The sequence below is a fragment of the Mauremys reevesii genome, linkage group 2 (assembly GCF_016161935.1).
Source record: "Mauremys reevesii isolate NIE-2019 linkage group 2, ASM1616193v1, whole genome shotgun sequence".
Classification (NCBI taxonomy): Eukaryota; Metazoa; Chordata; order Testudines; family Geoemydidae; genus Mauremys; species Mauremys reevesii.
The window spans coordinates 71540790-71555497 of record NC_052624.1 but is presented as its reverse complement, the minus strand read 5'-3'; the positions used below and the strand labels follow the sequence as shown (position 1 = coordinate 71555497).

The window sequence follows — 14708 nt, the reverse complement described above, 5'->3', positions numbered from 1 at the left end:
AACAGAGGCTAGGGACACCATTCTTACCCATCCTGGCTAATAGCCATTTATGGACTTAGCCACCATGAATTTATCCAGTCCCCTTTTAAATATTGTTATAGTCCTAGCCTTCACAACCTCCTCAGGTAAGGAATTCCACAAGTTGACTGTGCGCTGCGTGAAGAAGAACTTCCTTTTATTTGTTTTAAACCTGCTGCCTATTAATTTCATTTGGTGACCCCTAGTTCTTGTATTATGGGAATAAGTAAATAACTTTTCCTTATCCACTTTCTCAACATCACTCATGATTTTATATACCTCTATCATGTCCCCCCTTAGTCTCCTCTTTTCCAAACTGAAGAGTCCTAGCCTCTTTAATCTTTCCTCATATGGGACCCTCTCTAAACCCCTAATCATTTTAGTTGCTCTTTTCTGAACCTTTTCTAGTGCTAGAATATCTTATTTGAGGTGAGGAGACCACATCTGTACACAGTATTCGAGATGTGGGCGTACCATGGATTTATATAAGGGCAATAATATATTCTCAGTCTTATTCTCTATCTCCTTTTTAATGATTCCTAACATCCTGTTTGCTTTTTTGATCGCCTCTGCACACTGCGTGGACATCTTCAGAGAACTATCCACAATGACTCCAAGATCTTTTTCCTGACTCGTTGTAGCTAAATTAGCCCCCATCATGTTGTATGTATAGTTGGGGTTATTTTTTCCAATGTGCATTACTTTACATTTATCCACATTAAATTTCATTTGCCATTTTGTTGCCCAATCACTTAGTTTTGTGAGATCTTTTTGAAGTTCTTCACAATCTGCTTTGGTCTTAACTATCTTGAGTAGTTTAGTATCATCTGCAAACTTTGCCACCTCACTGTTTACTCCTTTCTCCAGATCATTTATGAATAAATTGAATAGGATTGGTCCTAGGACTGACCCTTGGGGAACACCACTAGTTACCCCTCTCCATTCTGAGAATTTACCATTAATTCCTACTCTTTGTTCCCTGTCCTTTAACCAGTTCTCAATCCATGAAAGGACCTTTCCTTTTATCCCATGACAGCTTAATTTACGTAAGAGCCTTTGGTGAGGGACCTTGTCAAAGGTTTTCTGGAAATCTAAGTACACTATGTCCACCGGATCCCCCTTGTCCACATGTTTGTTGACCCCTTCAAAGAACTCTAATAGATTAGTAAGACACGATTTCCCTTTACAGAAACCATGTTGACTATTGCTCAAGAGTTTATGTTTTTCTATGTGTCTGACAATTTTATTCTTTACTATTGTTTCAACTAATTTGCCTGGTACCGACGTTAGACTTACCGGTCTGTAATTGTCAGGATCACCCCTAGGCCTTGTCTACACTACAGGACTATTTCGAATCTACTTAAGTCGAATTTGTGGATTCGACCTTATGAAGTCGAATTTGTGTATCCATACTAAATACACAAATTCGAACTTCTGAGTCCACATTCACAGGGCCAGCGTCGACTTTGGAAGCGGTGCACTGTGGGAAGCTATCCCACAGTTCCCGCAGTCCCCGCTGCCCATTGGAATGCTGGGTAGAGCTCGCAATGCCCGCTGGGTGAAAAAATGTGTCGAGGGTGGTTTTGGGTTACTGTCGTCATTGAACCGTCAATCACGCCCTCCCTCCCTGAAAGCGCCGGCGGGAAATCTGTTCGCGCCCTTGTCTGGTCGGTTACAGCGCGGACGCCACAGCACTGCGAGCATGGAGCCCGCTGCGATCATCGCTGCACTTATGGCCGTTGTCAACTCCTCGCACCTTATCGTCCACCTCTGCAACAGTCAGCTGCTGAGAAACCGGGCGAGGAGGCTCCGGCAGCGCGGTGAGGAGAGTGGCACAGACCTCTCAGAAACCAGGGTACGCCGGGCAGTGGAGATCATGGTGGCAATGGGTCACGTTCATGGTGTGGAACGGCGATTCTGGGCCCGGGAAACAAGCACGGACTGGTGGGACCGCATAGTGCTGCAGGTCTGGGATGACACAGAGTGGCTGCGAAACGTCAGGATGCGTAAGGGCACTTTCCTTGAACTGTGTGACTTGCTGTCCCCTGCCCTGAAGCGCCAGGACACACGCATGCGAGCAGCCCTGAGTGTGCATAAGCGAGTGGCCATTGCTCTCTGGAAACTAGCAATGCCAGACAGCTACCGGTCAGTAGCGAACCACTTTGGCGTGGGCAAATCTACCGTGGGGATTGCTGTCATTCAAGTAGCCCACGCAATCGTTGATCAACTGCTCTCAAAGGTAGTGACTCTCGGAAATGTCCAGGTCATCATAGATGGCTTCGCCGCGATGGGATTCCCAAACTGCGGTGGGGCTATAGATGGGACTCACATCCCTATCCTGGCACCAGCCCACCAGGCCAGTGAGTACATTAACCAAAAGGGCTACTTTTCAATGGTGCTGCAAGCTGTGGTGGACCATAGGGGACGTTTTACCAACATCAACGTCGGGTGGGCGGGCAAGGTTCATGACGCGCGTGTGTTCAGGAACTCTGGTCTGTTTAGATGCCTCCAGGCAGGTACTTTCTTCCCGGACCACAAAATAACGGTTGGGGATGTGCAGATGCCTACAGTGATCCTCGGGGACCCGGCCTACCCGCTAATGCCCTGGCTCATGAAGCCCTATACAGGCGCCTTGGACAGTGAGAAGGAACTCTTCAACTACCAGCTGAGCAAGTGCAGAATGGTGGTGGAGTGTGCTTTCGGACGTCTCAAGGGGAGATGGCGGAGCTTACTGACTCGCTCGGACATCAGCGAAAAGAATATCCCCGTAGTTATTGCTGCTTGCTGTGTGCTCCACAATCTATGTGAGAGCAAGGGCGAGACCTTTTTGGCCGCTTGGGAGGTTGAGGCAAATCGCCTGGCTGCTGTTTACGATCAGCCAGACACCCGTGCCGAGAGAATATCCCAGCGGGAAGCGATGTGCATCAGGGAGGCTTTGAAAGCGAGTTTCCTCGCAGAGCAAGCAGGGTAACCTGTGACTGTCCACTTGATTTTAAGAGAGCCTGATCATGGGCCTGTGTCTGTATGTGTCGAGTTAGATCTGAGCTCACAAACCCGCTTCTCCAAGTTTCCCCCACTTCCAAAGCACGTTTTAAAACTAAGGAAATGTTACAGTAATTAATAATAAATCTTTCGTTGACTTTGCATTTCTGTTTCTTGGTTGAAACATGGAAGCATTCTGTGCTGGGTAAGGTGTGCACTGATGTACAGACCGCTTGTCCAAAACAGGACGGACAGCCTCCTGCTCCTACATAGGTCTGTGGGGTGGGGGACGGTTTACGGTGGTTGTGCATGTAGGGGGAGGGTTGCAGGAATGGGTGGGTTTGCAGGAAGGGGCGAGGGGTGCCGTCTTTGGATAGGGGTTTACATGACGGCTGTGGGCTGTGGGTTTGGGCGTTGGAAGGGGTGAGGGGTGTGGGGGAAGGGTGAGTATCTGCCCCTGGATGAGGGCTCTTTTTGGGGCTCAGGGCACCGGGGAGGATCGTGGCTACGGTCGAAGTGCATGTGAAGGGAAGCCTGCCTTTACATTCGGGGATGGCAGGCACCAGGACCCTGGACAAGCATACACATCAACGAAAGACCCGGGGCAGCATACACCACACAGACTGACCCTGGTGCCTAGTGACTGCAGTCTGTGTGTGCCCTGCAGTTGACCCTGCACCCAAGTCTGTACCATGGTACTGTGGGCTATGCACTGCAATTACAATTCCCCCCACACACACACACCCACAGAAAGTCTTCTGACACGAGAAACGTGATGGAAACAGTGAGTAACACCAAACCGCTTTTAATAATGTAGTACACAGTGGGGGGTTTAAACTTGGAGTTGGGACTGGTTGATGCTGTAAGGAAAGAACTTGTACAAATTTACAGCGCGATAGTTGTCTCGAACATTAGCGGTCTGCTGCGGTGCAGGGACAGTTCTCACGGCCCCTACCGCCCCTCCTTCTTGTAACTTTGGGTGAGGGGGGGACAGGACTTCTTGGCGTTGGAGGGCGGTTGCAGATGCACTGCAGGGGGGCTCTCTCCTCCTGCCTGCGGTCTTGCAGAACATCTACAAGGCGCCGGAGCGTGTCCGTTTGCTCCCTCATTAGACCAAGCAGCGTTTGAGTCGCCTGCTGGTCTTCCTGCCGCCACCTATCCTCCCGTTCCATGTGTGTGCGATGCTGCTGACACAGGGTCTCCCTCCACTGTCTCTGCTCTGCCGCCTCCGCTCTGGAGCAGGCCATCAGTTCCTGGAACATGTCGTCCCTAGTCTTTTTCTTTCGGCGTCTAATCTGAGCCAGCCTCTGCGAGGGGGATGCCGGGGCACTCCGGGAAAGAGCCGAAGCTGTGTGATGCGAAAAAGTAGGTGATTTCCTTGAACACATACATGTTTGCCAACAGTGAACACAGTCTAGTCAGTTTCAGTTAACAAGACCAAAGAGGGCACCAAGTATCAGGAGATCTCAGAACTAGTCCGAGATTTCGGAATACGCTCTCATTGGCGGCGCGATTGCACTGGAGAGCGCACAAGCGAGGAAAGACAGCTGCATCCCTCTTGCACAAAGTCCTGGTAAGCCTTACAGTACATACTGCTTATCAGTTAGTGGTTAGCTGTGCTCTCCTGCTACAGGCAATGTGCAAAGCAGAAAGGATGAGCCTTTTGCAGCCCCTCCCGCCAGTGCACGGGAACGATCAATGGATGCTTGTTCTCTGTGGCCTCTCGCACGTGGCTGTTAGGCGAGGGTCATTGTTATGCAACCTAATTGTAAACCATTAACAATAGTAACACTACTAATTGCCCTACTTAGATGCAGTATTTGCAGAACGAGATCACCCTGAGGCGGGTCACTCGTGCCCAGAAAGACAGGATGTTACGGGACGCACTGCACAGACCAGGACCATATGCAGCAATGCTAGTCCAGGCAATGGTTCCACTCTATATTCGGATGTCCTGGCGTGGAAGAGTCTGCTTCCACGGAGCGCCCAACAAGGCACCTCTTCCGACGAACCTCATGCGGAGGCTTTGCGAGGAACTGAATGACACCTTCGTGGAAATGTCGCTAGAGGATTATTTTTCTATCCCCATTTGTGTGGACCTTCTCTTCATATAGTTTAATATTTAGAATTTTGTAAATACTGTTTCTATTTTTTCTATAACAATGTTATAAAAAATAAATGTTTATACGTGTGTAGCACTTACCGCCTGATCCTTCCCCTGATTCCGAGTCCGGGTTAACGGCAGGGGAGGGTTGGTAGGGGATCTCTGTGAGGGTGATGAAGAGATCCTGGCTGTCAGGGAAAGCGGGAGTGGGTTCGCTGTCGCCTGCGCCGTCCTCAAAAGACCCTTCCTCATCTTCCCCATCGGCGAACATCGAGGAGGAACTGTCCCGCACACTATTCCGTCCTCGGAGTCCACCGTCACTGGTGGGGCAGTTGTGGCAGACCCACCTAGAATGGCATGCAGTGCCTCGTAGAAGCAGCATGTCTGGGGCTGTGCTCCGGAGCGTCCATTTGCCGCTCTGACTTTTTGATACCCTTGTCTTAGGTCCTTGACTTTCACGCGGCACTGCATCGCATCCCGGCTGTATCCTTTCTCTTTCATGGCTTTCGAGACCTTCTCGAAGGTCTTCGCGTTCCGCTTGCTGGAGCGCAGCTCCGAGAGCACAGACTCCTCGTCCCACACAGCGATCAGATCCATGACTTCCCTGTCAGTCCATGCTGGGGACCTCTTTCTATTCTGGGATTGCCCGGACTCCTCTGCTGGAGAGCTCTGCATCGTTGCAGGTGCTGCGGAGCTCGCCCCGATGTGCAACCAGAACGTCAGATTCAAACCGCCCAGACAGGAAAATGAATTCAAATTTTCGCGGGTCATTTCCTGTGTGGCTGGCCAGAGAATCCAAGCTCGGACTGCTGTCCAGAGCGTCAACAGAGTGGTGCAGTGTGGGATAGCTCCCGGAGCTACTAAGTTCGATTAGCATCCACACCGAGCCTAATTCGAGCTAGCCGTGTCGAATTTAGCGTTACTCCACCTGCCAGGGTGGAGTACCAAATTCGAACTAAAGAGCCCTCTAGTTCGAATTAAATGGCTTCCTGGTATGGACGGTTGAGCGGTTAGTTCGAATTAACGCTGATAAATTCGAATTAAAGTCCTAGTGTAGACCAGGCCCTAGAGCCCTTTTTAAATATTGGCGTTACATTAGCTAACTTCCAGTCATTGGGTACCGAAGCCGATTTAAAGGACAGGTTACAAACCTTAGTTAATAGTTCCGCAACTTCACATTTGAGTTCTTTCAGAACTCTTGGGTGAATGCCATCTGGTCCCGGTGACTTGTTAATGTTGAGTTTATCAATTAATTCCAAAACCTCCTCTAGTGACACTTCAATCTGTGACAGTTCCTCAGATTTGTCACCTACAAAAGCCAGCTCAGGTTTGGGAATCTCCCGAACATCCTCAGCCGTGAAGACTGAAGCAAAGAATCCATTTAGTTTCTCCGCAATGACTTTATCATCTTTAAGTGCTCCTTTTGTATTTTCATCGTCAAGGGGCTCCACTGGTTGTTTAGCAGGCTTCCTGCTTCTGATGTACTTAAAAAACATTTTGTTATTACCTTTGGAGTTTTTGGCTAGCCGTTCTTCAAACTCCTCTTTGGCTTTTCTTATTACACTCTTGCACTTAAGTTGGCAGTGTTTGTGCTCCTTTCTATTTGCCTCACTGGGATTTGACTTCCACTTTTTAAAGGAAGTCTTTTTATCTCTCACTGCTTCTTTTACATGGTTGTTAGAACATGGTGGCTCTTTTTTAGTTCTTTTACTGTTTTTCTTAATTTGGGGTATACATTGAAGTTGGGCCTCTATTATGGTGTCTTTAAAAAGGGCCCACGCAACTTGCAGGGATTTCACTTTAGTCACTGTACCTTTTAACTTTTGTCTAACTAACCCCCTCATTTTTGTATAGTTCCCCCTTTTGAAATTAAAGGCCACAGTGTTGGGCAGTTGAGATGTTTTTCCCACCACAGGGATGTTGAATGCTATTGTATTATGGTCACTATTTCCAAGCGGTCCTGCTATAGTTACCTCTTGGACCAGCTCCTGCGCTCCACTCAGGATTAAATCTAGAGTCGCCTCTCCCCTTGTGGGTTCCCGTACCAGCTGCTCCATGAAGCAGTCATTTAAAGTATCGAGAAATTTTATCTCTGCATTTCGTCCTGAAGTGAAATGTTCCCAGTCAATATGGGGATAATTGAAATCCCCCACTATTATTGGGTTCTTAATTTTGATAGCCTCTCTAATTTCCCTTAGCATTTCATCATCACTATTACTGTCCTGGTCAGGTGGTCGATAATAGATCCCTACTGTTATATTTTTACTAGAGAATGAAATTTCTATCCATAGAGACTCTATGGAACCTGTGGATTCGCTTAAGATTTTTACTTCATTTGAATCTACACTTTCTTTAACATATAGTGCCACTCCTCCCCCTGCACGGCCTGTTCTGTCCTTCCGATATATTTTGTACCCCGGAATGATTGTGTCCCATTGATTGCTCTCAGTCCACCAGGTTTCTGTGATGCCTATTATATCTATATCCTCCTTTATCACAAGGCACTCTAGTTCACCCATCTTATTATTTAGACTTCTGGCATTTGTGTACAAGCACTTTAAAAACTTGTCCCTGTTTATTAGCCTGCCTTTTTCTGATGTGCCAGATTCTTTTTTATGTGACTGTTTATCATCTGATCCGGCCCTTACATTATACTTCTCATTCCTCTGCTCCTGACTATAACCTGGAGATTCTCTATCATCAGACTCTCCCCTAGGAGAAGTCTGTGTCCGATCCACACGCTCCTCTGCAGCAGTCGGCTTTCCCCCATCTCCTAGTTTAAAAACTGCTCTACAACCTTTTTAATGTTTAGTGCCAGCAGTCTGGTTCCACTTTGGTTTAGGTGGAGCCCATCTCTCCTGTATAGGCTCCTCCCATCCCAGAAGTTTCCCCAGTTCCTAATGAACGTGAACCCCTCCTCTCTACACCATCGTCTCATCCACGCATTGAGACTCTGAAGCTCTGCCTGCCTACCTGGCCCTGCGCGTGGAACTGGGAGCATTTCTGAAAATGCCACCATAGAGGTCCTGGATTTCAGTCTCTTCCCTAGCAGCCTAAATTTGGCTTCCAGGACATCTCTCCTACCCTTCCCTATGTCATTGGTACCTACATGTACCACGACCACCGGCTCCTCCCCAGCACTACACAAACAAGCAAACAATGTGCATTTTAATACAGTCAAATGTAGTCATACAACTAGGAACGAAGAATATAGGCCATAGTTACAAGATGGGGACCTCTAACCTGGGAACAGTAACTCTGAAAAGGACTTGGGCATCATGGTGGAAAATCAGCTGAACATGAGCTCCCAGTGTGACCAAAAAGACTAATGAAATCCTTCAATGTATAAAAAGGGGAATATTGAGTATTATATTACATATGTATTAGGTATTTGGTGCAACAGCTGTGTCCAGTTCTGGTGTTCACAATTCAAGAAGGATGTTGATAAATTGGAGAGGGTTCAGAGAAGATCACAAGAATGATTAAATAATTGGAAAACATTCCTTTATAGTGAAAGACTCAAGGAGCTTAATCTATTTAACTTATCAAAGAGAAGGTTACGGGTTTACTTGATCACAAGCTATATGTACCTATGTGGGGAACCAAAATGTAATAGTAGAAGGCTCTTCAATCTCGCAAGCAAAGATATAACAAATTCCAGTGCCTGGAAGTCAAAGCTAGGCAATTTCAAACTAGAAATAATGTGCAGTTTTTTAACAGCAAGGGTCATTGACTGTTGAATAACTTGCCAAGTGTTGTGGTGGATTCTCCATCACTGGAAGTTTTTAAATCAAGATTGGATGTTTTTGTAAAAGAGATGCTCTAGTTTAAGCAGAAATTAATTCAGAGAATTCCTTTGAGAACATCTAAACTAGGTGGTCCCAATGGTCCCTGCTGTCCTTATAGTCTATATGAATTGTGGTTAACAAGTTACTTATATCTCTCTTTCCCTTTATTGCTCATTAGAAAGTAGAAGCTCAAGAAAGAGAAGATATTTTGGCTGGCATGGTTGGCAAACCAATAAAGGGTAAAGTTGGTAAACCCAAGATGAAGAAACTTCAGTTAGAAGAGACCATGCCATCCCCATTTGGTAGAAGAATAGTTCCACAGGTTACATCTGCCATGAAAGCTGATGCTAGTAAGAAATTGCTAAAGAAGAAGAAGGCAAGTCAAAATATTTAATTTATCATTTTCATGCTAGTTCTGTAGGAAGTGCTACTGCTTTTTACGTTACCAGTTAGCACAGGAAGAATCCAAGCCACTAAACCAATGGTACTATAAAGACACTTTTGCTTTATATTGCCCACAGTCTACAAAAAGGACAGCACTAAATGTCTGGTTGCTTTATATTGGCAAGCTTATTGTAATTGCTTACAGCTATTTTTTTCACCAACAAGTCTCAGTATTGGCCTGTTTATTCTTTGGCAAAGACTAATAAATATATTACAGTTTGGTCCTGAAGCACACAGTATTGCACTTCAGATTTATCACCACCTTTTTAATTTTTAGGGTGATCTTGATTCTCTAGCAATAAAAATGGAATTTGATGAGGAATTTGGTGGAACGCCAGCAGAGGGTGGTGGAGAGGACTCACTGAATACATCTGTCTCAGTGTCTAAAACTCCTAAACCCAAGAGGGAGAAAAAGGAGCCTGGTAAGTTACTTGCACACTGGTAATTAAACTCATTACATATTATATAAGATTAAGATATACAGCTGGCCAAAGCTACGTACTATATTTATGTTCATTATATTATCAACTTTTTTTGTACCTTTAGTTTGTTAGAGGCTGTTGGAATCTTAAACATACCGTTTTTGTTTTATACTATATTAGTGTACAAAAAGGGACCATATGCATTCTTAAAAGCATTGCCACAGGAGAAACATTCCATAATAATTACCACTATGTAGCTTCTCATGCTAAGGTTATGTCCAAGTGCTTTAGAAAAGCTATACCATAGTTTAGTAGCACAGTAGCAATGACAGCAGGCGAGGTAGTAAATGCTGTAGTTAGTTGCATAATCATATCCATTCTAACCCCCTGGTTTTAGTAACTAGTAATTTATTAAAAATACCACCACTGAGTTGAGTTTTTCCAGGTTTTGTCTCTTTCCAAAGATGATTTTAAAAAAATTGTGCCAGAATGCTTAAGTTTTGGGAGTATAAATAGAGTAGAAAAATATGTTTGTTTAATTATAAAAAAGGAACTTCTTTCTAACAATCTTTGGGGTTGCCAGATTACTGCAGAAGTAGAGGTGAAGAGCAGGGAGGCAAGGCTGCACTTAGAACAGCTGTGGGTTTCCAGAGTCTAGACAAGCACCTTGACTCTCAAGAAGAAATGTGCTGCTGTGAGTAGTAAAAGGCAGCTTTTTGGATATCTGTCATATTCTTGAAGTGGTCCCAGTACCACTGGCCGTAGTTCATGCATACAGAGCTGCAGGGTCATGAAGCAGCTCAATGCCCAGGCTATGCATGTCTGTTCTCAGAACGTACAACTCAGTTGCCAGAACTTGTGTCTTGGTACCACAGAATAACCAACGGATGTCTGTGTCCTGAGCAGCATGTAACCTTCTAGTGACACAAGAAATAGGTGAGGAAAGCAAAAAAGAGAAAATAAAAATAGATTGTAAAAAACTAAACTGTTGTCAGTAGCTACCGGTGTGGTGCTCTGCTCTTGTTCGATAATGATAACAGTCGGCTGCGTGTGTGTTCCCTCTGCGTGCTGTCCTGGCTCTGCGCAGATAGCTGACACAGCAAACCCCAAGAGAACCCCCAAAGACCACAGACTCGAATAAAGTCTGAAGGAACCCAAGCCGGGTTTATTGTCAAACGAAGCACAGTAATAGTTTCCCGTAGACTCTACAGGACATAATATGAATTTGTGCCCCCTGGCAATGGACCGGCTCAGTCAGTGGCGGGACTTTCCACTGCCCCCTAGATCAGACAAAGATGTGCACTCCGGGACCTACTTTTATATGGTTACAGGACAGATTAGTCATCCCTACTGACGTATTGAGGTACAGCCCCTTGACTCATTGGAGGCTGTCTCCCTCTTTGATCATGTTGTTTCAAACAGATCTATCCATCATGCTGTCCTGTTGACTCTGCCTTTAAGATGCACCTGTCTGTTTCTTGTTATCTCTGTGGAGTGTTCTGATGCCATCTTGGCACAAGTTCCTCTTATTAGCACTTATATGTGGATGCATCTGCTTTTCTAGCAGCCCTCTTCTCACCAACTTCTGTGAGTGGGGCCTGCCTCTGGCGCACAGCCCAGCTTTTGCTTAGCAGTGCCTGGAAGTACTTTGGTTCAGGCTTCAGACTGGGCCTTTGATACAAGAGTTTATGTTTCAGGGCCTCATCTTACTACATAAACAAACAAACAAACAAAAAAGAGAATGCAAAATGAGAAAGTAAAAGACAGAGAGGGAGAGACGTGTGTGTAAGAGAAGGGGCTTCCATCTTCTGTGAAGTTGTATCACCCAGACCTTCAAAGATGGGTAAATGTCCTTCAGGAAGAAAAGGGAAATGAGAACATGATATTCCTTTCAGAAAAGCTTTTACAAAAATGTAGGATGCCAATTTTAGGCATTATAAAGAATAAGAAAAGACACCATAAATCTGTGCCCTCCCGCCCCCCACCCCCGGCCGCATAACACCCTCCCATCCTGTTCTAAGTATTACTTTATATTTTAGGTACCAGGGTGAGAAGAACACCATCTTCCACAAAATCTGCTGCAAAAAAAGTGAAGAAACGAAACCCTTGGTCAGATGATGAATCCAAGTCTGAAAGTGATTTAGAAGAAAATGAACCTGTGATTATTCCAAGGGACTCTTTGCTTAGAAGAGCTGCAGGTACTCAGTTTTCTTGTAAAAGAAGCACTGTGTATTATAGAATGACTGTACGTGAACTATTGTATGAACAGAATATGCAAACTTAAGTCTTAAATATGCCTCTCAGAATATCTTTAATCCTGATCTTTCCTTACTTTGAATAGGGGATTTGATAACCTGCATATAGCTTGTGTTGTAAATTCTGCTCTAAAATACTGCTAAAATTCTGCTTAAAACACTAAGCTTTCTATTAAAGAAGGAGATACATTCAGTTATTTATGTTCCCTCATAAGAGGTAGGTTTCACATCCTTCCGTAAGAGATGAATATTTCTTGGAATTAACTATTTACAATAGTAGGTTTTGCAGTGTGGACTGGCAGCTGCTAGAACTCCATACTTCCTAGTTAACAGAAAAAAACCAAAACAAAACAAAAAAACCCTCATGAAACAGGTAAATGGAAACAAGATTCAGTTATTACAAACCAGTTACATTTTATATAACTGGTTTGTAATAACTAGGCAATAGCAGCAGAGTACTATAAAACTACCAAAAGAAAAACCACAATCTGTTCTAAAATATTTAGCTCCTGATATATGAACAGACTACAGTCTGAGTTAGACAGCATCTGAGAAATGTATCCTGAAAATTGTTCTTAAATTTAGGGATTTAGGAATAGTTTGCTCAAGCTTTATAATGATAAAGAATGAAGATGGGTTCAGTTATTTATGTTCCCTCTTAAGAGGTAGATTTCACATCCTTCCTTAAGAGATGAATGTAGATGGCATTATTAGTGTCTACAGAACACTACCATCTGACAATGGCTAGGCATTGGCAAGCTGTGATTTCTGCTTTTTATGCAAAATTTGTTAATTTTATTACCTTGTCCTTTCAACCCCCAAATCACCATTTGTTTGTTTTTTCTACCTGTTGCATCTTGCCATAAACATAGATTGCATACTCCATTATTTTATTATTTGTTTGTGAAGTGGCTAGCACATTGGGACTCTGACAAAAGGCTCTTCAATCTAGCAAGCAAAGATGCAACAAAATCCAAAATTCTGCAGAAAAGGACCAGAGAATTACAGTGGATGAGAAGCTGGATATGAGTCAACTGTGTGCCCTCGTTGCCAAGAAGGCTAACGGCATATTGGGCTGCAATAGTAGGAGCATTGCCAGCAGATCAAGGGAAATGATTATTACCCTCTGTTTGGCACTGGCATCCACTTTTGCCCCCCCCCCCCACTACAGAAAGGAGGTGGACAAATTGGAGAGTCCAGAGGAGGGCAACGAAAATGACTAGGGGGCTGGGGCACATGACTTACGAGGAGAGACTGAGGGAACTGGACTTATTTAGTCTGCAGAAGAGACGAGTGAGGGGGGATTTGATAGCAGCCTTCAACTACTTGAAGGGGGGTTCCAAAGAGGATGGAGCTAGGCTTTTCTCAGGGGTGGCAGATGACAGAACAAGAAGCAATGGTCTCAAGTTGCAATGAGGGAGGTCTAGGTTGGATATTAGAAAAAATTATTTCACTAGGAGGGTGGTGAAGAACTGAAATGGGTTACCTAGGGAGGTGGTGGAATCTCCATCCTTAGAGGTTTTTAAGGCCCAGCTTGACAAAGCCCTGGCTGGGATGATTTAGTTGGGGTTGGTCCTGTTTTGAGCAGGAGGTTGGACTAATTGACCTCCTGAGGTCTCTTTCAACCCTAATCTTCTATGATTCTAAATGCTACCATAATACAAATAATAACTACATTGAAATGCTTTCCATTTTTCTTAGCTGAAAGACCCAAGTATACCTTTGATTTCTCAGAAGAGGAAGATGATGCTGATGACGATGATGCCAACAATAATAATGATTTAGATGAACTGAAAGTAAAAGCATCTCCGGTCATAAATGACCGAGAGGATGAGTTTGTTCCATCAGACAGTTTAGATAAAGATGAATATGACTTCTCTCCAGTCAAATCAAAACCTTCTCCAGAGTAAGTACGGTAACCAAATAGTTTCTTTAATATTATTTTTTAATTTAAGATAACTCTTTAGAGCTAGTGATTTTGGCCCATCTCAAATCAGAAACATGGAGATCATTTTGGGGACAATTGGGCAATGGATTAACATATTAATAATATACATACACACAGTGATCGTATTAAAGGCTAAATTGTACCTGGTGGGGAGGGGTGGAGGTGCATCTCACTTGAGTGTGTCAGTGAAGCATAATGTGTTCTAGGAATACTTCCTGACCCCCCCCTTCCTGGAGTTTGGAGACTGGGGAGGGATAGCCTCATACTGACATGCCAGCTTTGGAACCTAGAACTAGCTTAACGTTATCCTCACCCATATGTCCTAAACAGCATCTGCAACCTCCTTATGAGTACCTCCTGTACAGGTGGATTGGAGTGCAGGAAAGGGATTCTCAGCATATTCTCACCTTTCCAATGCACCAATGTGGAAGCAAGCATAGTTTGGCCTAAGTATTACTATAGTATTGAAGGTGCTGCTTGCCAAATGGCATTGCTAAGTTTCTCTGCTTCTCACCATGCCCTCGCTTCAGTTTTAGTATACAAAATAGGTTGACAAAAATAGCAAAACTGACATTCTCCAATAATGTCAAATGATCAAAAAATTTGGCTGAGTAGTTATATAGTGGTAAATTTTTGCAAAGAGGTAGCAAAAGTGCTATATATTTTACAATACTAGTTTAATCTCTGAAGTGTATCGTACAGTGCCTGTACATTAGAATGTATATAGCACAATGCATATACAGGTTT

The 14708-nt window shown here is 44.4% G+C and overlaps 1 protein-coding gene across 3 annotated transcripts in view; it reads left to right on the top strand.

Annotated features, from left to right (window-relative positions):
* The window catches only part of TOP2B (DNA topoisomerase II beta), a 127119-nt gene that overhangs the window by 107456 nt on the left and 4955 nt on the right, over positions 1-14708 (top strand). For all 3 annotated transcript variants that reach the window (XM_039523125.1, XM_039523124.1, XM_039523126.1), the window contains exons 28-31: positions 9071-9268; positions 9614-9758; positions 11798-11956; positions 13715-13919. In XM_039523125.1, the coding sequence (XP_039379059.1) occupies positions 9071-9268; positions 9614-9758; positions 11798-11956; positions 13715-13919 (707 nt within the window). The remainder of the gene's footprint in view (positions 1-9070; positions 9269-9613; positions 9759-11797; positions 11957-13714; positions 13920-14708) is intronic.